This window comes from Carassius gibelio, chromosome B3 (genome assembly GCF_023724105.1).
Source record: "Carassius gibelio isolate Cgi1373 ecotype wild population from Czech Republic chromosome B3, carGib1.2-hapl.c, whole genome shotgun sequence".
NCBI lineage: Eukaryota > Metazoa > Chordata > Actinopteri > Cypriniformes > Cyprinidae > Carassius > Carassius gibelio.
The window spans coordinates 12,186,101-12,212,997 of record NC_068398.1 but is presented as its reverse complement, the minus strand read 5'-3'; the positions used below and the strand labels follow the sequence as shown (position 1 = coordinate 12,212,997).

General features: G+C 43.0%; 1 protein-coding gene across 2 annotated transcripts in view; it reads left to right on the top strand.

The window, feature by feature from the left end:
• Positions 1–6,594: 6,594 nt before the first annotated feature.
• LOC127953295 (intercellular adhesion molecule 1) overlaps positions 6,595–26,897 on the top strand; it is a 126,295-nt gene continuing 105,992 nt past the window's right edge. Inside the window, exons 1-5 of one of the 2 annotated variants that reach the window (XM_052552397.1) lie at positions 6,595–6,769; positions 7,177–7,449; positions 8,968–9,297; positions 9,533–9,766; positions 10,370–11,100. In XM_052552397.1, the coding sequence (XP_052408357.1) occupies positions 6,706–6,769; positions 7,177–7,449; positions 8,968–9,297; positions 9,533–9,766; positions 10,370–10,440 (972 nt within the window). In that variant the 5' untranslated portion in view covers positions 6,595–6,705 and the 3' untranslated portion in view covers positions 10,441–11,100. Of the gene's footprint in view, positions 6,770–7,176; positions 7,450–8,967; positions 9,298–9,532; positions 9,767–10,369; positions 11,101–26,897 lie in introns of those variants that run through there. The other variant, XM_052552398.1, reaches the window with a different exon arrangement.

Here is a 26,897-nt window from a genome sequence, read left to right as displayed (position 1 = left end):
AGTTTCCATATGGCAACAATTTATTTATACTCATTTCCTTGTTATTCTAAAAAAAACTACGATATATAACATTATGGGAATTAAAAGGGTAGGCCTTAAGGTAGCCAATGATGTGCTGTTTTTAATCACATGGCAACTGAATGTCCTCCTAAAACTCCTTTTCCCATGGTCAACCTCACCCGTTGAAGTGCTCCAGAAATTGCTCTATTAACCTTATTTCTAATCTTTTCTCAAGGGGTATTTTTTGCAACATCTTTGGTAAGTAAATTAGATATTTTAATTCATAAATCAATTTTGTCTAACATAGTTTACTGTAAATTAAGAAAATATCAAGGTTGCCATGTGGCAACTCTGTACCACTATGGAAAAATAGGTGCGTTGCCATATGGCAACACTGTACCACAGTGGAATTGCAGTAATGTATTTCCCCATTTGGATTTTTTTATAGATAGTAGCATCAATACAATTATCACATTTATTTAATGCTTTGAAGTGTTTGTTGTAGTATAGTTGTATTTATGTATAAATAACAAAATTATGTCTTCTTTTCAGAAAATGAATACAGTAATATTTTATGGAAAGGGCAATAGGAAGAGTGCAGAGTTTGCCTGTCATGGAGAAGAAAGGGAAGTGCAATTACCCTGGTTGCAGGGGGATCATCCGCATGAAGTGCAGCAAATGTGACTTGCACCTTTGCATCACAGCTAAAAGGAACTGCTTTTTGCAGTTTCATGGGATGTCAGTTGGCTTGAGACGGGTGCACATGGATGGACTGGAAAAACCCACACTGAGGGGCAGCTGTGCCCTAATGGTCAGAGTGTTGGACTAGTTACCCAAAGGTCAACAGTTTGAGTCTTGGTGCTGGTTGTAGGTGGGAGGTTGTGAATGAAAAGCACTCTTTTCCACCCTCAATACCCATGGCTGAAATGCCCTTGAGCAAGGCACTGAACCCCCAGTTGCTCCCCGGGTGCTGGATCTATAACTGCCCACTGCTCTGGGTGTGTTCACGGTGTGTTCACTTCTCACTGCTGTGTGTGTGCACTTGGATGGGTTAAATGCAGAGCACCAATTACAAGTATGGGTTACCAAACTTGGCAAATGTGACAACTTTCACTTTTCACTTTACTTCAGGGAGCCGCCTATCATAATACCTGTATTTTATGTTTTCATGTTCTACATGGTATTAGTGCATGTTCCAAGCTACCATACATTTACTTAACTTGTATAAAATACTTTCAAAAATATTTTTTTTTTGTTGGAAACTTTATGTATGTAAAACAATAAAAAGTTGATGAATTTGATATCCATATATGGTACAAAAGCACATTTTTTTGTCCGTTTGCAAGCATTTTAATAATACTTTTAAGTACCATTTTGAAGTTTAAATGATAGGAACCTACCTACTTTTGGTTTGCACGAGTTCCAAGTATAACAATCTATCAATATCTAAAAGAAATGTCAATTTAAATAGAAAAGATAATCATAATTTAATAGAAAAATTACTTTTTTGGCTTTTTTCCATTGTGGTACACTGTTGCCAAAAGGCAACGTTTTCCTAAATACCCCCCAAAAGAAAAAATTCACAAAATCTTTTTGGATTTGTATAATTGAAGCTATTTCATGTAATAAAAACTTATTTTTAAAAAAATATTTCATGGTTAGAACATAATGCTTACCATAGAGGGTTAAGTGTAATAAGCAGAATAATGTAGAATCGCTTTTGTTACTGCCCCAAAATTCACAGTTTTCGCTGGATTTTGTACCGTCTCAATAAACTTACAATAATGCACAATGAACAAATTGAAAACTGATATTTCAAGGCTAAAAATAAAGGGAAAGAAAGAAAACAAAAGAAATAAAGAAACTCAACATACAGTTAACACTTTAATGAAGGCCAAAAAAATCACCAATTTCATCATGAACATATTTAAAGTTATTTTGAATGTTTTGTAACATTTGTAACTAAAAAAACATGTTTGAAGGATCTAAGGGTTCTTTGTACAGAAACATGTCTGTTGCATGAACAGTAAAAATATATATTTGTGTTGTTGGTTTTCCTTTCTTCTATATTCATTTATTAATTTAATCTTTTAATAATTGTATTATTAAACATATTCTAATTTATTATATTCATTTGACCATTTATAACTGTTTTCCATTGTTGTTTAAACTTGTGATTGTGTAATTTCAAGTTTTTTTCTTCACAAGTAAGAGACAAGACATAAAAGATCAATTTCAAGGTAATTTTCCACTACTGCTTGTTGTATAATAACACAACACTTCTTGGATTTGTACTGGTGCAGACAAGACTTGCTGATAGCTGGTTTTGGATATCAGACCATACTCTGCCGACTGGGTTTTGGATACTAGACAAACTCTCTGGCAGGATCCAGCATTCAGGGTCGGATCTGAAATGTCTGACATGGAGACTTTCATTAGAAGCTACTAAATGTTACTGGGTCCGGATGGCAACATTTCACAGCAGTTAAATAAACAACAATAAATAAGAAGTTCTCGTCATAGCAACATCTTTGATAATAAAGAGGAAATTATGCCGTCTTCCATTGCTCCCGATTCTCACTTTCGATTGGAATTTGCTTGGTGACTGACTGATGGTACATAATAGTCTTTATATTGCTCAGTATTAGTCATTCGTAGGTGTTTCCAATCAAACCTCCAAAACAGATTAAACAGATGGAACTCTATTCTACTATAGCAATTCATAATTTATGTGCTTGTGCTTGTGCAGTATTTAATTTCACTCTCATGTCACAGAGACACTAGAGTAAATGATTCAGTGATTCACTTTCAGGATAATGTAAGATTTATACACAAACATGGTTGCTGATCAAGTGTTGTGAATCATTCATTATTTAACCATTTAAATGAAGAATGATTCATTTGGTGAATGATGCTTTTAATCTTTTAGCCTAATATTTGATATTAATGACCACTTGTGACCAATGACCATCAATTGAACCTCAGATTTGTACCAAAAACTGTTATAAACGTATTATTCTTCTCCTATGGTGTCTGAATTGGATAATGGATCCTTGTAAACTTTGCAAACACATGGTGTCACTTCTTTCATGTCTGCCACCAAACACTGGTCAGAATGGCATATGAGGTTTCAGAAATACTGTATATTCAGCACCTGCAGTCTATTTCACAGGATCCCAGGCCCCAGTCAGCATGCTCTCTCAGCCTGATGCTGTGGATGAACACTCACCATTTAAGTCAGGCAGATGTTTCTGGTTTTTGTCTTGTTGTATACTGTAACTACCACAAGAGGGCATTGTATGCAATAAAACCGAGCCATTGTCTGCCTTGGATCCTTTGGAAAATGTGTTAAACATTCCAATTGGTTTTTGTTGTTTTCCATGTTAAATTCCTGTGTAAGCATCAAATTATATCTAAAATAATAATAATTAAAAAAGCATACTGTATCAATCAACCCCAAGCTTCGCCCATAGATGTTCTGGTAATCTAAATTAATGAAATTATGAGGAACCACCGAGTCACCCTGGCGTTCGTGTCCTTTGCTCGGGCCATCCACTGCAGAGGAGTGTGGTCGGTGTTTATGGTGAAGGGGTGGCCGAGGAGGTAATATCGGAGCTCCAGGACTGCCCTCTTGATGGCCAATGCCTTCCTTTCAAGAGTCGCGTACAGTCGCTCTGCTGGGGTCAGCTTTCAGATGATGTATATCTCCAGGTGTTCCTCGCCGTCATGGACCTGGGACAGGATGGCTCCCAACCTGGTGTCGGATGCATCCATCTGCAGCAGGAAGGGGCGGTTGAAGTCGGTGGCTCTGAGCACCAGTTCCGACGTAAGGGCTGTCTTTATCCTCTGGAATGCTGCCTCTGTCTCAGGGCCCCAAAGGATCTTCTCCGGCTGCCTCTTCCTGGTCAGGTCTGTCAGGGGAGAAGCTAAAGAGCAGAACTTAGGGATAAAGCAGCGGTAGTAGCCGCAGGCCTGTACTGTGACTTGGAGGCAGGTCGCGGCGCGGAGAGGATAGCTGCCACCTTCTTATCGCAGCCGCTCCAGATGGTCTTCCCAAGTCTCCGAGTGGATAATGATGTCATCCAGGTAGGCAGACACGTAGGCTTGGTGTGGCCGCAGGAGGACGTCCATTAGACGCTGAAAGGTGGCTGGGGCCCCGTGCAGGCCGAAAGGAAGAACCCTGTACTGCCAATGGCCACTTGGGGTTTAGAAGTCTGTCTTCGGCTTGGCTTGTTTCAGTTAGGGGGACATGCCAATAGCCCTTGGTGAGATAAAACGGCCCTTCCAAGGAGATCCAACAGCTTGTCGACCCGGGGCATCGAGTATGCCGTCAATCTCTGAGACTTCGTCTCCTGTACCTCTTCCTCGATGGCGAAGGCAGAGAGCTGGGGCCCTGGTCCCAACCCAGCGTTTCAGGAGATTCACATGATACAGCTGGTCCTCTTTTCTTTTTCCTTGTTGCCGCACATGGTAGTTAACGGTGCCGAACTTCTCCGTGATGGTGTCAGGCCCCTGCCAGGTGGCCAGGAATTTGCAGGCTGGTGTGTGGTGGGACCCCAGGCCAGTAACCAGTGTTGGGCAAGGCGAGAAAGGTCGGTGGCTTGAGCCCGGGCCAGCTGCCACGGGTCGAAGGTCCATTCTTGGAAGAGTTGAGCGATGCTGATCGGCGATAGCCCAATCAGGCCCAGGATCTCCTTCCTCAATTTCTAATTAAAGCACTCCATTCCGGTATAAGTGCAAAGTACGCCCATTGTGCCTCTCCCATCAAGAGCAGTGCCACGTGCCCACTCGTCCCTGAGCCATGCTTCCCGGGCGGCAATGATTTAGAACATTTGCAGATACATTCCTATTAACTTGAGTGTTTTGTCTAATAAACAATGTCCCAATCTTAACCTAGAAATGACCGTTTCCTCTCTGCAATTTCCACTTGCAAACACTGAACATTTAACATCCCTCTGGATTTGGTATAAAATGTCTTCCTTTTCCCTCTCTATCCCACCTCTCTTACCACATTTTATTTACTGTCTTCTATATCACACTTTTAACCTCTGCTTTACTTATACTTGCATTTCTATGTTTCCTTTTGTTAACGCTGTTTTGGCTAATTCATTTGCCATTTCATTTCCCCTTATCCCTACATGTTCTGGTACCAATACAATTTTTATCTGCCTTCCTTGATTAAATATTCTTGTAACTAACTGTAGGACTTCATACAGTATATCTTGCCAACTTTTTAAATAAAATGACCTTATACTTGCTAAAACTGTTGATGAATCTGAACAAACTAATACTTTATGCTGCCCGGCACACATCTCTCTTTATTATTGTATACCCATGAATAGCAAAGTCTAGATTTGGCTTCAACCAGGATTCTTGAATGCAATTACATCTGGTTTCTCATTCAAAATATGTTTAAATTCATTTTCATTAGCCAGTAAGCTCCTGGCATTCCAAAATAATAACCATTAATATTGTTAACCAACCCATGATGACTCTTGACTTGACTGATTAGTAAGGGTCTCCCTCACTTCTTCCCATGTCAGTCCAGTTAATCCCTAGTGATTGACTGCTGCTTTAACCACCAACTGAATTTTGTCATTTTTAGATTTACTTCTGCCGTGCTTTTTATCACTCCTGCTATGAACGTAACTAAATCAGTTTTTTTCACAAACACTCCTTCAAAGCTACTTTGCCTGCACTCTAGTGTATCCACACCTACCTCTTCATGCAGCTTGTTATCTTTTTCTCCTTTTTCCCATGAAACCCTGACAGCTTCTGCATATGTTATTCTTTTTTGCATTCTCACCTTTTGAATGTTAATCTCCCGCCTCATAACTTCACATCCACTAAATGCCACATTATGGGCTCCTCCACAATTACAACACTTTGGTTGTACCCCTGAGCCGCATTTTCCATAATCATGGTCTCCTCCACATCTAACACATCTTCTCTGCCTATTACAGTTCATTGCAGTGTGACCAAACCTTTAACATTTATAACACCTCAATGGTTTTGGTGTAAACATCCTCACTGGAGTATAGTATACTTTTTTGGGGAGGATTTCTTCCTCAAATTCTATTGAAACTGTTTCTGTGCCCTTTACCTCTCCATCTCTTGATGTTTTCATCCTTTGGACTTTCACAACTTTTGCTTCCTTGATATTCTTCATTAATTCCCCCATTGTAACATTCATTGGCACCACTGTTATCACCTCTACCCTTCCATCTTTTTTCCTCATTCGCACCCTTCCTGTGTTTTCCACCTTACACTTTGCTATATCCTTGATGTTTAGGGCTTTTTTCACTTGCCCATCATCCGTCTGAGAGTTTTACAGACTAGTCTGTTATTGTGGTGACATTTTCATGCTTTGAAACGTGACGATGAATGAAACAAACTGTGATTGGTTGTTTGACATGTCGCTCAAATGGCCTCATGGGCGGGCCTTGGCCAATGAAAGCTACCATGAATTTCAGACCTTCAGCCGTCAGACCATCTATTAATGTGAACAATTCTTGGAATCAGTCTCCACTGAAATGACCTCTCAAAATATTTTCTGGGCGGGGACGGGGTATGCCCTTTTTTATTATTATGGTGTGCTCAAAGCACAGCTTCAATCACAGACTGTACAGTCAGAGTTTCTGTCAGAAAGTTAAGGGCCTTATTTCCAACATTTTCTGCTCAGTTTCTTTTTCTTGAGCACGGAATATGCTTCAACTTTTCTTTGGATTTGTTTTTCTCTCTTCAGTTTCACAGCTTCAGAGTCTCACAGGTTTGTATACTGATGTGCAAACTTTCTTTACATAGATTGAGCTTAGATATGTTTTTAGCTTTTGCTTTCTTTGAGATTAAATGATAACTTTTTTAAGGAAAAATGTTTGGAGTAATTAATGAAACTTGAATAATTAATTAATTTCTATTCAATTGACATGTTTTTTTTTTTGTTTTGTTTTTTACATATGATTATAACAATATAGATGGACTTTTACAGCAACCAAAAACTAAATTTTACTTGCCCAGCTCTATAAAATACAAAGCTCTAGAAGCAGGTAGTGGTCAGTTTGTAAGTCTTAAAGACTCATGGTACTGTAGGTTATTTTTGTGTCTGCTTGTAATGTGATACTTCAGTGCTCTAACTTCACAAGTTTTAAATCGCAACCTTCTCAATGTGTTTAACAGGTGCACAAGCTGAATGTCCTCTTCAGCTCAACCCACAGAGAGTTGTTGTGAGATACGGCGGTTCTGTTGCAGTTAACTGTAAAACTTCAGTCCTACATAAAGGGATAGGATGGGAAGCCATTGAGGGAGCAGTGCCTATGACCAAAAACCAGAATCTGATCACATGGAGAGTGCTAAACCTGACAGAATGGGACATAAAGCCATTCTGCTACATATTCTATAAAATAGGCGATAAGAATCAGTGTATAGAAGAGCTCCCAGTTGCTGTTTACAGTTAGTTTCTTTGTTATTGATATATATTTTATTTTCATTCTCAGAAATACAGGTGCATCTCAATGAATTAGAAAAGTTTGGAGGTTAAAAGTTTATTTCAGTAATTCAACTCAAATTGTAAAACTCATGTATTAAATAAATTCAATGCACTCAGACTGAAGTAGTTTAAGTCTTTGGTTCTTTTAATTGTGATGATTTTGGCTCACATTTGACAAAAACCCACCAATTCACGATCTCAACAAATTAGAATACTTCATAAAACCAATTAAAAAACATGTTTACAAATTAGAATATGGTGACATGCCAATCATCTAATCAACTCAAAACACCTGCAAATGTTTCCTGAGTCTTCAAAATGGTCTCTCAGTTTGGTACACTAGGCTACACAATCATGGGGAAGACTGCTGATCTGACAGTTGTCCAGGAGACAATCATGACACCTTGCATAAGGAGGGCAAGTCACAAACATTCATTGCCAAAAAATCTGGCTGTTCACAGAGTGCTGTATCCAAGCATGTTAAGAGAAAGTTGAGTGGAAGGGAAAAGTGTGGAAGAAAAAGATGCACAACCAACCCGAGAGAACCGCAGCTTTATGAGGATTGTCAAGCAAAATTGATTCAAGAATTATAGAGAACTTCACAAGGAATGCACTGAGGCTGGGGTCAAGGGATCAAGAGCCACCACACACAGATGTGTCAAGGAATTTGGTTACAGTTGTCGTATTTCTCTTGTCAAGCCACTCCTGAACCACAGACAACGACAGAGGCATTTTAAAGAAGAAATTGACTGCTGCCATTGGTCCAAAGTCCTTTTTTCAGATGAGTTTTGTATTTCATTTGAAAACCAAGGTCCTAGAGTCTGGAGGAAGGATGGAGAAGCTCATAGCCCAAGTTGCTTGAAGTCCAGTATTAAGTTTCCACAGTCTGTGATGATTTGGGGTGCAATGTCATCTGCTGGTCTTGGTCCATTGTGTTTTTTGAAAACCAAAGTCACTGCACCCATTTACCAAAAACTTTTGGAGCACTTCATGCTTCCTTCTGCTGACCAGCTTTTTAAATATGCTGATTTCATTTTCCAGCAGGATTTGGCACCTGGACACACTGCCAAAAGCACCCAAAGTTTGTTAAATGACCATGGTGTTGGTGTGCTTGACTGGCCAGCAAACTCACCAGAGCTGAACCCCAGAGAGAACCTATGGGGTATTGTAAAGAGGAAGATGAGAAACAATTCCAGGCGGCCAACAATTCACTACAATAAAAACATTGGTCTTATGAAGTATTCTAATTTGTTGCGATATTGAATTAGTGGGCTTTTGTTAAATGTGAGCCAAAATCATCACAATTAAAAGAAACAAAGACTTAAACTACTTTTATTTTATACACAAGTTTCACAATTTGAGTTGAATTACTGAAATAAATTAACTTTTCCATGACAATATAATTTATTGAGATCCACCTGTATTTAATAAATGTACATTAATCACAGCAAATTTCAGAGTGTGTAAATCTTCCTCCACAGAGACTCCAGACAGTGTTTCCATCAGAACTGTGATTCACAGAGGACCAATGATAGAGGGACAGCAGTATGAGCTCCAGTGTGACATTCATGATGTGGCTCCTGTTGAGTATCTCACTGTCAAATGGTACAAAGGACATACTCTGCTGAATCAAACCACCTTCACTGACACCATCGAGACTCCAGTAAATAAAGCGGTCACACTCCTGATCCGTCCAGACAGAGCTGACGATGGAGCTCAGTACTGGTGTGAAGCAGAGCTGGATCTGGGAGCAGAAGGACCTCAACCTCCCCCTAAAAATTCATCAAAACCTCTTAATGTCGAAGTATACTGTAAGTTTATTATTGCTAAGCTAGCCATATAATAAGTTTATATTTTCTGTGTGAAGGGTGTACAACTGTCCTATTTCATCACACACAGACATTTGAATATTAATTGAAACTATTTGATCATATATTAGATATTAATTCAATGAATACAGTTTCAGTTGTATTTTTAGTGATCTTTTATTAACAGCTGCTCATCGTGATGCCGTTGTGCTGAGAAATGTATCTCTGTCCTCCTCAGATAAACCACAGCACTCCAGTTCAACAGAGACCATCATTAAAGATGATAAGGTCATGCTAGATTGTTCAGTGAAGGCAAACCCGGCTCCTGACTACACATGGTCCTCAGATCATCTGAAAGAAAAGATCAGCTCCTCAGTGATCAAGTCCTCAGCACTCAGTCCAGGAAAATATACATGCACCACCTCAAACTCCCTGGGAAGAGACAGCAAAGTGTTCATCCTAAAATCTACAGGTGGGTTATAAGTGAAAAAAAAAATGTGACAGTGTGCATCATTTGTCTGTTGATTCATATAAAATGCTAATAATGATTGCAGTAATTATTATTTTGTTTATATTTCAATAAGATTTCATAAATGTTAATTTAGACATTTTGTATTGAATTTTATATTCTTTGAGCGAAGTTGTAGTGCTCTCAATTAATGAGTGCACAATTGAGACATATCTGAACTTTTTGTTCCCCCTGGATGTTGGTTTGGGTGCTACTTATTTTACACATGGTGTTTGATTTCTGGGTGTAAAACCAAAGTCACTCTTTCATACACTCTTAAAATGATTTTATCATCTATGGTTCCACAAAGAACCTTCAACATCCATGGAATCTTAACATTCTATTAAAGGTTCTTACTGGAAATTTTTTTTTTTAAACGTTCTTCACAAAAACAATTCAGTTTATTTAAAGAACTTTTGGGGAACCAAGAGTAGTTTTTTTATGTCATCAAACCCCCCTTTTCAAACCTGTAACTTTAGGAGTGTATCTGTAGACAGAGATTCAGCATTGAAAACACTGAGTGTTGTTTCTGTGTGTACTATTATTAACACTGCTTTTCTTCCACAGGTACTCGTCACACATTCTGGACTGTTCTTATTTTCTTCCACTTGCTGGTTACATTGATTGGTGTCATTTAACTTTCTTAAGCTTTTTGCTTTCCGAAAGTGGTCATATCTTTTCTTTTTTTTTTTTTTTTTTTTTTTTTATGAAATGTTGTGACATTAACACCCTGAAGTAGTACAAATTTTTGTTTAGACCTTATACTCATATACCCTTATACCCTAACTGCTAGGCTGTAGGGGGTCCCTCAAATAACAGTGTAAAAAATTACATGACTTCATGCCAAGCCAAAATCATGTAATGAAAGACCTTCCTCAAATCTTGCCCTGGAGGTCCAATGCACTGCAGAGTTTGGCTCCAACCCTGATCAAATCCACCTGCCTGTGATTTTCTAATGATCCCAAAGACATTGATTAGAATGCTCAGGTGTGTTTGTTTAAGGTTAGAGCCAAACTCTGCAGGAAAGTGGATCTTGAGGTCCATATTTGAGGATCCCTGCTATAGACTTTTGTTGTGGTATTATTTAGGGTAGTATTTCAGTTATGACATGAATGCAAACGAGGCTGTGAAGGCTGAAGTACAGTGCATTCAAAGGATTGTATTGCTGTTTCACAACTGAATGTTCAGCTGAAATTGGACCCATCAGATGTGAACAAAGTGACACATGTCTGACACAAAAAAGTCACTACCCCAGTTTTTACCTTGCTCCAAATTAAAGGTCACTAGTACAAAAAAAATGTCTGGCTTTAATGATTATTTCTTAGTGTCAGGATCCCAGTCTGTGTTCCCTTGTCTTTGGTTTTGCGGACTCTTATTTTGAAATGTTCTTGTTCCCCATTGTTTCTGTGTTCCCTTGATCCTTTGCCCATCCTGTTAGTTTCTATAGTAATTGATTAGCTCCTCCCTCCTCGTTACATCATTATCCTGTCAGTATGTAACTCAGTCTCACACCACCATTCACTGCCTGTAGGGCTTGGGTGTCATGACATCATTACTTGGCGTGGCTGCCATGTTGATGGCCTCCTTTACTGCTACTTGGACTACTGCACAGAGTTTAGACGTACTCCCTCTCAACATTGAACATCGGAAAATAAGGGAAATTTCCCGGATTAATCATCCAAAATACGGGAAAATTTCAACATTCATCTTTCTGTTGCTATCCCTCTGCTGACAGCGAAAACTTGTCTAATGTGACTTTGCTTACAGATTGGCGTGAATTTGTGCTCTCGTAACAACCACGGTTTTATCTTAAAAAAGCCAACATCACGCTAAGGTTGCTTTCAAGTAAAAAAAAAAAAAAAACCTCCGTTTCGCTAGAAGGGCAAGGAGTAACAGGACAACTGTACAAAGACTGACAGGTCCGATGGAGGGGCTAACAGGATATTTTACAGGAAAATACTAAAACGGGAAGACCGCGGGAAAAGAGCTCAAATACGTGAGAAACACGGAAAAAAAATGGGAGGGTTGACAGTTACTAACTACACTTTGAAACACATAGTTAAAAGTACATTTGTGAGTGATTGTTAGTGGCACTAACAGTTACTTAACTAGCAGCTAGGTGGAGCGCAGTTTACCTTTGTCCGGATTACTGTATACTGTTTGCCGGTGTTGTGCCCATTTTCGACCCCCTACTGAATTACTACCCCCCTTGTTCAACTCGCTACCTGATTACCTAATCCTAACCCCTCCCCCACACCTACTCCTAAACCTAACAATACTAGGGGGGGTAATAATTCGGCAGGGGGTCGAAATTGGGCACAACACCGGCTTTATGATCTGCAGCTCCTGAACCCATCCATTTGTGAACTGCACATGAGACTCCAATGACTTGTAACTTTGGAACTGTTCTGAAGTGTCTTGGGGTTACCTGAGAAGGAAGATGAGAAAACCAGAGATGAATTCGAGAGTGATACCCATGTCTGTTGACGAGCTCCGCCGAAATGTTGACACTGTTCACCGTTTGGGTGTAAAAGGTGCAATGACTAACAACATGCCAAGACCCATCATTATGCATTTTGTTTCGCGAACGGTGAAGGACGAAGTGTGGAAGATGTCGAGGGAGGCCAGAGTGTGCAAAGAGAAGAAGATCATCTTTAAAAAGGATTTCTCCAATGAGGATCGGGAGGCGGGGGAGAAGCTGTGACCACTGGTGGAAGAAGCCAGGCGCCACGGAATGAAGGCTTTTTTGAAGGAAGGATAAGCAATCATCGATGGGAAAAAGGTTTATCCTTGATGCATATATGATACGTTCCATAACCTTGATTGAAAAACGAATCACACGTTTTCCAAGCCCCTTGGGCTTTTTAATCATATTAATGAGTCTTTTTTCCCAGTCTATTTTTGACTGAAACATTTGGAGGTTTGGTTTAGCCCTAATATACTTTGGACAGAATTGCTCATTCCTGCTCTTTTGTTAAAGCTGCAGTAGGTAACTTTTGTAAAAATATATTTTTTACATATTTGTTAAACCTGTCATTATTTCCTGACAGTAGAATATGAGACGGATAATCTGTGAAAAAATCAACCTCCTCTGGCTCCTCCCAGTGGTCCTATTGCCATTTGCAGAATTACATCGCTCACGTTAAGAAACAACCAATCAGAGCTGCGGTCTGTAACTTTGTTTGTGTTCAAAATGTAGAAAAATGTATATAATAAGCGAGTACACCATGAATCCATTTTCCAAACCGCATTTTTAGCTTGTCCTGAATCACTAGGGTACACCTATAATAAGTGTTTATATTCGGACTATTTTAGATTGCTTCCGGGGTACCGCGGCGGAGTAACCCAGTACCTTTGTGATTCTTCATAGACATAAACAGAGAGAAGTAGCTCTGGCTACGATGTTCTTCCGCAAGACGCAAGCAGTTCTGTTTATTAACTGCTAGAGCGTCAAAAGTTACCACTGCAGCTTTAATTCAAGTGTATCCTTGTACTTTTTTATTAAACAAACAAAAAATGACAGATTATATCCTGTTATTATGTAGAGCCTAGCTTATTACTATTATTATTATTATTAGGCCTATTATTATTATTATATTGTTTTCGTTACATCGGATCTATTAGTGTAGCCAGACAGTACAAGGGCTCCATTTCAACATTGCTGAATCTTTTTTCATCTGCTTCTAAAAGAGTGGATTTGAGGGTTTTAACGCAATGATCCGTCTCAGCGCTTTATTTATGAGATGTTTCAGTGCAATGATTGAAGGGATGACATCTGCTAAACCAGTTGTGATTTATGGCTGGTCAACCGGTGCATCACTACTTTTGACTATTGGAGATTGAATAACCCTACAAATTTGGAATATAAAAGTAAAAAGGGAATAAAGGGAAGTGGGAATGGTTTAAACTTGAAACAAAGCTTGGCAATTGAAATGGGGAAAAGCATGTCAAAAGCAAGTTAACTAAAACAGTAAGAAATACTGAAAAGGATTAACATTCTCTGTGGTACAATTAATGCTATGGAGGAAGAACTAACTGAGTTGAACTCCTTCCAAAAACAGTTTGATGAAATTTATTTAGAAAAAGCAAGTGGAGACTTTGTACGATCCAGGGCTAGATGGATCGAAGAAGGTGAGAAGAAAACAACATATTTCTATGACTTAGAAAAGGATAGGCAAATTAAATTAAAAATTACATAGTCATAGAAGACCCTGGCCAAATAAAAATTACACAAATTACTTAAGCTGTTAACTTTTTTTATGTGGCTGACACTCCCTCTGAGTTAAAAAAAACAACAATATCCCGGAGTAATTCATTTACTCAAACAGTACACTGACTGAACTGCTGTGAAGAGAGAACTGAAGATGAACACCGAGCCGAGACAGATAATGACTCGTTCACAAGTCAAGAACCGTTTCTGTCAGACGTGTCCGATTCGAGAAACGAGGAGCTGTGTGTCACAGACCGACACACAGAGCGTCTGAACTGAACTGATTCTTTTGGTGATTGATTCTGAACTGATTCTGTGCTAGTGTTATGAGTGCGGGTAAACCGAAGGCTCAAATCAAGGGCAATCATCGCCAGTGAACCGTTTTCTTCAACCGGTTTATTGAATCGAACTGTCCGAAAGAAGTACTGGTGATCCGAAAACAGATGCAACCGGTTCTTGACTCGTGAACGAGTCGGTCTATTGTTCGTTATCTGGCTCGGCTCTGTGTTCATCTTCAGTTCTCTCTTCACAGCAGTTCAGTCAGTGTACAGGCATACAATGCCTGAGAAACTTGGAGCAGAGTTTAGATCACTTCTCCCAAGGCTGTTTACACTTTGTCAGCAACGTGTGTGGTCAGATGGTAAAGCTTTGACAGCAGCGTAGCACCTGTTTTCAGGGAGGTGGGGAAGGGGCAGAGGTGCGTGGCAATGGATTCCTCGACGGGCGAAATGTGTGTATATCCTTGGCCTTTCGCTCCGTCGACTTTTTTTTGAAGATCTCTGACCCGCCAGTGTTAGCACGAGCTGATTGGAATGCAGCCAACACCTTAGCAACCTCGTCGTCCAAGTCTAGGAGGAATGGGGTTCACTTCCTCGGAGCAGCAGCTCAGCGGCCCGAGTAAAGGAACGAAGAATCCAGCTTGCTCTTAGCTGGTTAGTCAGGAGATTCACAAGAGGTGGTTAGAAGATTCCATTCCGACAGGCATATTGGAGAGCGGGGGAGTGTTGTTGCTTTGAATTGTGACATTCTGCATGGTCGCCCACGTGCAGATATTGTCCCACCAGCGGCTCACTGGCAGCTGTGGGACATTGCTGAGAGAAATTACCGAGGGCAATGTTCCTCCTAGCCCTAAACCATGCACTGAGAATTCCTTGCGATATCTGCACGTGGGCGATCATGCATAATGTCACAATTCAAAGCACCCCCTCCACCCCCAGCCCAACCCGGTGAGTGCTGACTCAGCATAGTGTTACATCCCTAGGATGTATGTTGTTTTTTTATTAATTGTTGAGGTATGTTTTCCCCACCCTTTGGGGTGTGGTTATGTATCCTATGTGTGTTCTCTCACTCTCTACCGCTCTCTAATTGATAGGCAGTTCAAATTGCCCACAGGTGGTAGTCATCCGAGTGTGTGCTGCAGACAGTGCTGCTACAAAAGAGCAGAGGGAACACAGCTTGGGAGAGGCTCACTTCTCCCCTGCTCCAGACCTGCATTGTGTTCCTCCGTTGATGGTGTAAGGTTCAAATAGTTCTTAAGTGTTTTGAACCGAAACTGAATTGTATTCCTGTGCACAAGTGGTGTGTTGAAGCCACAGAGTGTAGCACATTTATTTTCTATTGTTATTTCTGTTAAGGTATTAAGAGGTATTGTAACTCACTTTATTTGATTTATCATTAGTATTGGAAGCTGTAGGGAGAGGGTGCCATTTTATTTTGTACTCATGTTTATCCCTGTTTTTGGTTAGTGAGGGAGTTGAGGAAAGCTTTTGTTGTTGATTTTCTTTTCTTTTACTTTGATAGATTATTTAGTACTCCTCCTGCTAGTGAGCTGCTGTTTTGTTTGTTGTTTTGGCCAGGCCCTCTCCTGAAGACATTTGTTCCTTCCCTTTATAAATAAATTACTTATTTTCTTACTCTGTGGTGGTTGTATTTTCTGGAGCAGAGGACTGATGTGATTCCTCCACGTTTTTCTTTAATTCGTTCCTTTATAAATTTTAGTTACTCTGTTACTCCCACTCCCAACCCTAGACTGGGAAAGTGGATCGTAACAAGTGGGGGCTCGTCTGCTCGTCTTTTAATTGTCTATTGGTAAGTGCTCTTTCTCTCAAATTGTTTGACTGTTTTCGACTGTAGGTGGGGAGGAAAGTGTTGCAGTCATAGGCATAATGGAGTTTGACTTTACTGAGTCTACTCTTTGTCCTACAACAGAGGTCTTTAATCATTGTACTAAAAAAGATCTTATTTTGGTGGCAGAGTTCTTCCATATTGATATTCGAAAAGATGTTACAAAACAAGTGCTGAAGGATGACCTCTTTGGGAAATTGGTAGATGCTGGTATTTTGCCAGAGGAGTCTGAGGGTGGTGTTGCAGTTCAGTCTGAGGAGGTAGTGGAAACCGCAGCTGAAAATGTGAATTTCAGCTCTGTGGTGTCTCATGATCCTAGGATTGCCTTAAAGTTAAAGGAAATGGAGCTTTTGATTAAAAAACAAGAATGTGAGGCAGAAATGATTAGGCTTCGTGTAGTAGAGACTCAGGCTGACCGAGACATCCAAATACGTAAACTGGATCTTGAAGCAAAGCGATTAGCTCAAAAGCCAGTTCCATCCCCGCGTACTAGGCTTCCATCCATCTCATCACCTTTAAAATCTTCTGGCAGTACAGATACGCAGGACTTTTCCCATTCGCCCTCCAGTGATACTTTTGATGTTAGTAGGTACATAAGACTTGTGCCTCCGTTTAGAGAGACGGAGGTTGATTTCTACTTTGTTGCATTTGAACGTGTTGCTGGTAAGTTGAGATGGCCAAAATCTTACCGTGGTATTAATATGCACTGTGTGAATGTACCACTTCACACTGTGTATCTGAAGTCTGACCTTTTGAGTGGGCCGGTCAGCTTAGCTGTGCGCCCACAACTACCTGTTGAGGGGGTTGATTTGATACTAGGAAATGACCTTGTGGGTGGCACTGTCTTTCCTAGGCCAGTTGTATCCTATAAACCTAGTACCACAAACAACCCTGATTTAGCAGCGAATTTCCCCTCTGCATTTCCCGCTTGTGCCGTTACCCGTGCCCAGTCAAAGAAATTTGAGGAGATGGTGGATCTCTCAGATTCCTTTTTGGTTAACGGTCCTAAGTCAGTGGAGTGTGTTCTGTCTATAATCCCTGACCTTGATGTAGCTCGTGAGAAATTAAACCCTGAAACCCCACTGAAGGAAGATAGAGAACACTTAGCTGCAGCACAGAAAGCAGACCCTTCCCTAGCCAAGTGTATATCAATTGCTAGCAGCGCTACACATACATCTGATTCAGGGGTGGTTTACTTCTGGGAAGGTGGATTGTTGATGCGTAGGTGGAAGCCCCAGCAAGAGGATTTAGGTTGACAGGAAGTTGTGACGGCTGGTGAAAGGACAGTCCGGAAACAATAGTGAGTTAACAAGGTTTAATGAGATGATGAGATATGGTACAAAGACACACAAAGACGATGAGGCGGTAACACTCCAGAGGGATGATAGACGGTGAGAAGTCCAGGTGGTAATGGAGTGTAGGTGAGGAATCCGGGTCTTGACGGCGTGAGGCAGCAGGAGAGAGTGGCACAGGAACTGCGGGGAACAGAGCCGAAGGTAAGTGTCCGTGGCTGAGTGATCGTGCAGAGAGTGGATGAGGTTCTGGGGAAACACAGACATCCAAACGCAAACTACACAGAAGCCAGACGGGGGGTAAACACAACGACATGAAACAACGATCTCATAAACACAAGACGTGAGACAAGCCAATATACAGGAGATGAGTAATGAGTGGCAGCTGTTGCTGATACAATTAACGGAGACGCCCACAACTAATCAGTGCAGACGCAGAACACACAGAATTCACCACAAAGTGTAAACAACCCGAGATCATGGTTTACCAACCGTGACAGTAACCCCCCCTCTAAGAACTCCTCCTGGAGTTCCCAGAAGGGCCTATCTGCTGATTGAATTCATCAATAAGGGAGTGATCCAATATGTCCCTAGCAGGTACCCAACTCCTCTCCTCCGGACCGTAACCTTCCCAGTCCACCAAATACTGGAATCCTCGTCCCCTCCGTCTCGAGTCCAGAATACGATTAACCGAATATGTCGGTTCCCCATCTACGAGACGCGGTGGCGGGGGAACCGGAGTAGGCGGATTAATACGTGCATAAAACACGGGTTTAATTTTGGACACATGAAAGGCGGGGTGTATCCTCTTGTACGCAGGAGGTAGTTTGAGGCGGACTGTCACCGGACTAATGATCTTGGTGATAGTGAACGGGCCGATAAATTTGGGAGCTAGTTTATTAGAAACGGATCACAATGGAATGTTACTGGTAGAAAGCCACACTTTTTGACCCACGACGTAGACGGGAGGCTTTGACCGGTGACGATCGGCCTTGGCCTTAGTGCGCTCCCTCACCCGGAGCAGAGTCTCACGGGCTCTGGTCCAGGTGCGCTGGCACCTCTGGACAAACGCGTGAGCGGAGGGGACCGCAACTTCAGATTCCAGACTGGGAAACGCTGGTGGCTGGTACCCTACACTACACTGAAACGGAGAGAGGCCCGTAGCTGACACTGGCAACGAATTGTGGGCGTACCCCACCATAGAGAGTTGTTGACTCCAGGAAGAAGGATTCTTGGAGACCAAACATCTCAAAGTCCTTTCTAAATCTTGGTTGGCTCGCTCAGATTGTCCGTTGCTGTGACGCTCCTAATAACTTGCAAAACTTTTTCCAAAATTTGGATATGAACTGGGATCCCCTGTCTGAAACCACGTCTACCGGGAGGCCATGGAGCCAAAAGACGTGATCTAAAACAGTAACCGCTGTCTCCTTGGCTCTCGGTAATTTGGGCAAGGGAATTAAATGTGCCACCTTCGAGAACCGGTCCACTACAGTCAAAACGACTGTCATGCCATTAGAGGACGGGAGGGCGGTAACAAAATCTAGAGCGATATGTGACCAGGGTCTCGAAGGGACAGACAGCGGTTGAAAGAGCCCATCAGGAGGTCAGTTAGATGACTTACCACTGGCACAAACTGAACAAGCCAAAACAAAATCGCGGACGTCGCGAGCCATACGTGGCCACCAGAATCGTTGTCTAACCAACCCATTAGTTCTACTTATCCCTGGATGACAAGCCATGTTGGAACAATGACCCCACCGGACAACTTCGGACCTTAACTCCTCCGGCACAAATAAGCGGTTCGGTGGGCAACCGGACGGAGGCATTACTCCTTCTAAGGCCGTCTTGACCTTTGACTCGACCTCCCATACGAGTGCTGAGACTACTAATCTCTCAGGCAAAATACACTCAGGAGTAACGGGACGGGCAGAGGGATCAAAAAGACATGACAAAGAATCGGGTTTAACATTTTTGGAACCCGGGCGGTACGATAGGGTAAATTCAAAACGGACAAAAAAAAAGTGCCCACCGAGCCTGCCTGGAATTGAGTCTTTTAGCAGTTCTAATGTACTCTAAATTCTTATGATCGGTCCAAACAATAAAGGGAACTCCTGAACCCTCTAACCAGTGGTGCCACTCCTCCAACGCTAATTTGACCGCCAACAACTCTCTATTGCCAATGTCATAATTACGTTCGGCAGGAGATAATCGATGAGAGAAAAACGCGCAAGGGTGGACCTTATCATCTGAAGCAGCACGTTGGGAAAACACTGCTCCTACCCCCACCTCTGATGCGTCGACCTCCACCACGAACTGCCATGTGGGATCAGGGGCGACAAGGATGGGAGCCGAAACAAAGCGGTTCTTCAGGTTAGAGAACGCAGTCTCAGCTGCGTCAGACCACCTGAACGGAGTACTGGGGGAGGTCAAGGCTGTCAGAGGTGAGGCTAGTTGGCTCTAATAGCGAATAAAACGCCGATAGAAGTTGGCGAACCCCAGAAACCGCTGTAGGGCCTTACGGGAATCTGGAGATGGACAATCTATCACAGCCTTTACCTTGTCAGGGTCCATTCGTATTCCCTCAGACGACACGATAAACCCTAGGAAGGGGACCGACTGTGCATGGAATACGCACTTCTCCGCCTTGACAAAAAGCCCATTCTCTAATAACTTCTGTGCACTCGTCTGAAGTGTTGAACATGTTCCTGGAGAGATGAAGAAAAATCAGTATGTCATCCAGGTAAACATATATAAACTGATCTACCATATCTCTCAACACGTCATTCACGAGTGCTTGAAAAACCCCGGGCAAGTTGGAGAGCTCGAACGGCATCACCAAATATTCAAAGTGCCCTCTAGGGGTATTAAAGGCAGTTTTCCATTCATCCCCCTTCCTGATGCGGACCAAATGATAAGCGTTACGTAAATCCAATTTTGTGAATACAGATGCTCCCTGCAACCTCTCGAAAGCTGAAGACATGAGTGGTAATGGATAAGTATTCTGAATAGTAATGTTGTTCAGCTCTCAGTAATCAATACAAGGTCGCAGAGAACCATCCTTCTTACCCACAAAAAAGAAGCCCGCCCCCGCTGGAGAAGAGTCTGAACCCAGAGTCTAGGGAATCAGAAATATATTTCTCCATGGGCTCCCTCTCAGGAATAGAAAGAGAGTATAACTTGCCTTTAGGCGGAGATTTACCTGACACTAAGTCTATGGCACAGTCGTAGGGACGATGCGGAGGAAGAGAAGCAGCCCGGGACTTACTGAACACTTCCTTCACGTCCAGATACTCAACGGGCACGTTTGGCAAAGCCATGGTCTCCTTCTATAAGACAGAAACAGGAACAACAGGACAAGCAGAAACCAGACAAGACTCATGACATCTTTCACTCCACAATGTGACAGTGTTAGAACCCCATTCCACTTGTGGATTATGTTTGGACAACCAGGGGTTACCTAATACAATGGGAGCAACAGGGGAGTCCTTTAGGAAAAAGGATATGGTTTCTTGATGGTTGCCAGATGTGATGAGTGTGATGTTATCAGTATGGTGGGTGACGTGAGGCAGTTCTTGGCCGTTGAGTGCGGTGACATAAATGGGTAGAGACACAGGAAGGACAGGAATGTTCAAGTGATGTGCCAGTGAAGAATCCATGAAGTTACCTTCGGCTCCGGAGTCCAGAATGGCGTGACACTCGTGATGTTGATTTCTCCACCGCAGTTTCACCGGAAGGAGGGTCGATGATGTAGGTGAGGACTTCTCAGCGGAGATCCCACCCGATAGTAGCCTCAGGTTTACTACCGGGCTGGGTCCTTTAACCGGGAATGAGTAGATGTTATGGTCAGCGTCTCCACAGTATAAACATAGTCCTTGGGACCTCCGCCGTTCCCTCTCCCTCCGGGACAGCCTAGCTCGACCCACCTGCATGGGCTTGTGATCGTCGACAGAACCGACCGTGTTCTCTCGACTCAAGCGCCCCCTACCAGGAGAGAATGGAGGTCTGGAAGGACTGTGTTGGCGGCCCAGGCGATTAAACCTGGCCTCCACCCGCAACGCCAGGTCTATGAGTTCATTGAGAGTAGGGGGCAGCTCGAGGAGGTAGATCTCCTGCTGAACACGGTCGGATAACCCATGCAGGAATCTATCCCACTGCGCCGCCTCGTTCCACTGGCACGCGGCCGCCAGGGTACGGAACTCGATGGAATACTCGGTGACAGATGAATGTCCATGCCAGAGTTCCGAGAGGCGATGGGCGGCCTCCCTGCCGGTCGCGGCCCGGTCGAAGACTCTCTTCATTTCGTCAGATAGGAGGTGGAACGAGGCACAACACGGATGTTGATTTTCCCACACCGCCGTTCCCCATAAGGCAGCCTTGCCCGATAAAAGGGTGAGCGTGAACGCTACCTTGAATTCTTCAGTGGCGAAAGTGCGGGGCTGCAGGGCAAAATGCATAGAGCACTTGTTAAGGAATGTTCTGCAAAACGTTGGCTCACCAGCATAATTCTCCGGCGCCGGAAGTCGCGGCTCTGGCCGGAAGTGGTCCTGGGGAATCCCCAGGGGAATGGACGGCGCAGGCGGTGCGATGGGCGCAGTGGGAGATTTGAGCTGATGGATCCGCTGGGTGAGCTCTGACACCTGTGCCACCAGCGCTCGGACAGCGCGTCCGGTGTTAGAGATGCTCTCCTGCTGCTGATCCATGCATTGACCACTGTGGTGCATTAAGTCGGTGAGGGTATTGGTGCTCACTGCTTCCATGTTGGGTGAGATCGTTCTGTGACGGCTGGTGAAAGGACAGTCCGGAAACAATAGCGAGTTAACAAGGTTTAATGAGATGATGAGATATGGTACAAAGACACACAAAGACGATGAGGCGGTAACACTCCAGAGGGATGATAGACGGTGAGAAGTCCAGGTGGTAATGGAGTGTAGGTGAGGAATCCGGGTCTTGACAGCGTGAGGCAGCAGGAGAGAGTGGCACAGGAACTGCGGGGAACAGAGCCGAAGTTAAGTGTTCGTGGCTGAGTGATCGTGCGGAGAGTGGATGAGGTTCTGAACACAGACATCCAAACGCAAACTACACAGAAGCCAGACGGGGGGTAAACACAACGACATGAAACAACGATCTCACAAACACAAGACGTGAGACAAGCCAATATATAGGAGATGAGTAATGAGTGGCAGCTGTTGCTGATACAATTAACGGAGACGCCCACAACTAATCAGTGCAGACGCAGAACACACAGAATTCACCACAAAGTGTAAACAACCCGAGATCATGGTTTACCAACCGTGACAGAAGTGCAGCAGATTGTTTTACCTGCTGGTTATCGGCAACTAGTTTTGAAACTTGCCCATGAAAATACATTGTCTGGTCATGTGGGTATAACAAAAACCTACCAGCATTTACCAGGTACTTTTTCTGGCCTGATCTCAAGTCAGCCGTGTCCAGATTCTGTAGGTCTTGTCATGTGTGCCAGGTGGCAGGTAAACCCAATCAGAAGATTCCATGGGCACCCCTGTGCCCTATTCCAGCTGTGGGTGAGCCATTTGAACGCTTAATTGTGACTGTGTTGGACCGTTGCCCAAAGCCAAATCAGGACAGCAGTATATATTGACCATTATGTGTGCTGCAACCCGTTTCCCTGAGGCCGTTCCGATACGTACATTGAAATCTAAAGTTGTTGTAAAAGAATTGCTCAAATTTTGTACCACTTTTGGATTGCCAAAAGTGATTCAGAGTGACCAAGGGTCAAATTTTACTTCGAGAATTTTTAAACAGGCTCTCGAAACACTTGGCATAAGTCACCAAATGTCTACAGCATATCATCCTGAGTCCCAAGGGGCTCTCGAAAGATTTCATCAAACCTTGAAAACACTGCTGCGTCATTATTGTGTGGAAACTGGGAGAGATTGGGTAGAGGGTCTTCCTTTCCTAATGTTTGCAATTAGAGAGTCCATGCAAGAATCTCTTGGCTTTAGCCCATCTGAATTTGTGTTTGGCCATACAGTTTGCGGCCCTCTGAAGTTGTTAAGCGAGCAATTGTTTGAACAAAGTTCTAAACCCGTTCCTGCCGATGATTATGTCACTTCTATCCGTGAGAGGTTGCACAAAGCCCAAAGTCTTGCCAAACTTCATCTTTCCTCTGCTCAGACTGGGGAGGAAGGCACGTTTCGACAAAAGGGCTGTAAAAAGAGACTTTCGCCCTGGTGATTCTGTGTTTGTTCTACTTCCAACCCCTGGTTCCATCTCACAAGCAAAATTCTCTGGTCCATACCTGGTTGAAAGGAAGTTAAATGACGCCAACTTCCTTGTAGCTACTCCTGATAGAAAATGTAAGAGCCGTGTGTCATGTAAACAGACTTAAGACATATCTAGACAGAACTCACTATGAAGTGAATGCAGAGCAGACTGAGTGTCCACCGCTACCTGCCGCTATTGCCACTGTGGGTGTAGTGGCAAATTACTCCTTGGAGGAGGATTGCTTGATGTACTTTGATGTGCCAATTTCTTCTATTCCTCTGAAGAATTCTGCTGTTCTGAAAAACCTTTCCCCTTTCCTTTGTCATCTTTCTGTTGAACAGGCTAAAGATTTAATCCAGTTACTGAATACTTTTCCCACCCTGTTTAGTGATGTGTCCGGTAGAACAACTGTGTGTGTGCACGACATTGATGTTGGTGATGTAGCCCCTATAAAACAACATCCTTATAGGGTTAATCCACAGAAACGTGCGGTTATGCAGACCGAAGTTGAGTACATGCTGCATCATGGAATTGCTACGCACAGCCAGAGTCCTTGGAGTTCCCTTTGCTTGCTTGTTCCAAAGCCTGATAATAGCTTTCGGTTTTGCACTGATTATCGGAAGGTCAACAGCGTAACAGAACCTTACTCTTTTCCCCTACCCAGAATGGAAGACTGTGTTGATAGAATTGGCTTGGCAAAATATGTCACCAAATTAGATTTGTTAAAAGGCTATTGGCAGGTGCCCCTCACTCAACGTGCCTCTGAAGTTTCTGCTTTCGTCACCCCTGATAGTTTTCTGCAATACAGAGTCCTAGCTTTTGGGATTCGAAATGCGCCTGCTACCTTTCAGCGCATGATGAGTCAAATACTGTTAGATGTACCAAACAGTGAAGTGTATCTGGATGATATAGTGGTTTATTCAGATAGCTGGAGCGACCACTTAAAAACTATTGAAAAGGTTTTTGAACGCCTGCCCACAGCTTCATTGACACTAAACCTCGCTAAGTGCGAGTTTGCAAAAGGGGTTGTTACGTATTTGGGCAAGCAAGTAGGCCAGGGAATGATTAAACCAGTTGAGGCAAAAATTTCAGCCATACTCCAGTTTCCGGTGCCTTGCAACAAACGTGAATTAAGACGCTTCCTTGGAATGACTGGATATTATCAGAGTTTTTGTCCCAATTTCTCTGCCGTTATCTCTCCACTCACAGACCTTCTTAGTACAAACAATAAGTTTGTATGGACCGGTGATTGTCAACTTGCATTTGAGGCTGCTAAGGATCTGCTCTGTCATGCCCCTAACTTCAAATTGCCTTTTAGATTACAAGTGGATGCAAGTGCTACAGGAGCTGGTGCGGTCACACTACAGGAGGATGAGTGCCATATTGAACATCCCATTTCCTACTTTTCTAAGAAGTTCTCGAGAGTACAACTAAAAAAATGAGTTTTGTTTTATTAGCAAAGTCTCATGTGGTAAGTTGCTGGTTAGGTTTGAAACCCGCCACAGGGTGTCCGGTAAGAGACGTGGTCAAAGATGGATAATATGGGAATAACCCGTTTATTTGTCACCACAACAACAATAAGGGTTTCTGTGGTTTTTTTTACATTGACGCACAACCCGTAAAATGAGTGGAGCTATATATATATATAAAGTTTAGCGTCTGCATCAGCGCTCCGATGGACTCACTCTCAACTTCACACTAAGCGCTGTGGGCGGGATATTTGCCTGCATGTGGATCAGCGAATGCTGATTGGCTGCCTGTGTGTCAATCAGTCTCGGTAAAAGAGAGAGAGAGATATGATCAGAAGATTCATTATCCTTAAAGCTATAATGGCCTTTTTAACAGCTGCCCCCAGATTCTGGGGACAGAATCTGTATAATTACGAAAAGGCCTCTAAGTTACAGAATGGTGTACAGTGTTACATTACTCAGGGATGCTAGGTAATCGTATAATACGTGCCACTGGGCGTGTGTATGTCTTTCCGCCCACCTCAATATTAACTGTCCTCACTCTGCCATCAGCCCCAGGGAATATTTCTGACACTCGTCCCACTGGCCAAAGCCCTCTGGGTAACTGTGGGTCAACGATCATCACTGTGTTCCAACTTGATTGTCTGTTGTGTCATTTTGCCACTTCTGACGAATCTGAAGTCCAGGAAGGTAAAACTTCAAGAAGTGCTTCCAGAAGTGGTCAGCGAGGACTTGGCTGTGACGCCACCGCCGCCTGCTTATGATTTCTGACTCCGGGTATACCACTGGAGGTAGTGAGGAATCTGGCCGCCCCATCAAAAGGGAGTTTGGAGTGATGGGGTCTGGGTCTGCAATATCAGATGAAGTATAGCCCAAGGGTTTTGGGTTTAGAATTCCCTCAATTTCAACTAACACTGTTTGTAGCACTTCAAAGGTTACTGACTGAGCTCCAATGGTGGCTGTCAATGCCTGCTTGAGAGAACGAATTTCTCGTTCCCAGCAACCTCCAAAGTGAGGAGCATTTGGGGGGTTGAAACGGAATTTAATCTTTTGTCTGGCTAACTGTGCCTGAAGTTCAGGGGCAAGAGCTGCAAAGGCTTCCCTGAGTTCCCTTTCTCCTCCTTTAAAATTGGTACCTTGATCTGAAATGAGTTCAAAGGGGGTTCCACGTCTGGCAGTGAAACGTCTGAGGGCCATGAGGAAAGAGTCAGCATCAAGGTTGGGTAGGACATCAATATACACTGCTCGAGTGGTTAGGCACTTAAAAATGATACCCCATTTCTTTTCAGTCCTCCTACCGACCTTGACAGCATAAGGACCGAAACAGTCCACACCTGTGGAGTAGAACGCAGGCCGGAATAAACGTAGTCTGGCTGGAGGTAGGTCTGCCATTTTGGGGATATCTGGATTCTTTCTCCATTTTTGGCACTCTACACAGCTTCTTTGAAAACGCTTTACAGCTTCCCTACCGCGGAGATTCCAGTACTTGCGTCGGAGTTCAGCAAACACTCTCTCATACCCTGCCTGGGTGGTGGAGTTTCGCATCATAACTTTGTATGATGAGCTGTGTAATTGGATGCTTAGCGTCAAGAACGATGGGATGTACTGTGTCTCGCTCAAGGTTGGTACTGTGACGTAGGCGACCTCCAACTCGAATCAGTTGGGTCTCACTGTCAATTTCAGGTGCTAATGCTTTTAAGCGACTGTTATGAGCGAGAGGTTTACCAGCTCTTAACTGTTCAATGTCTGAAGTGAAA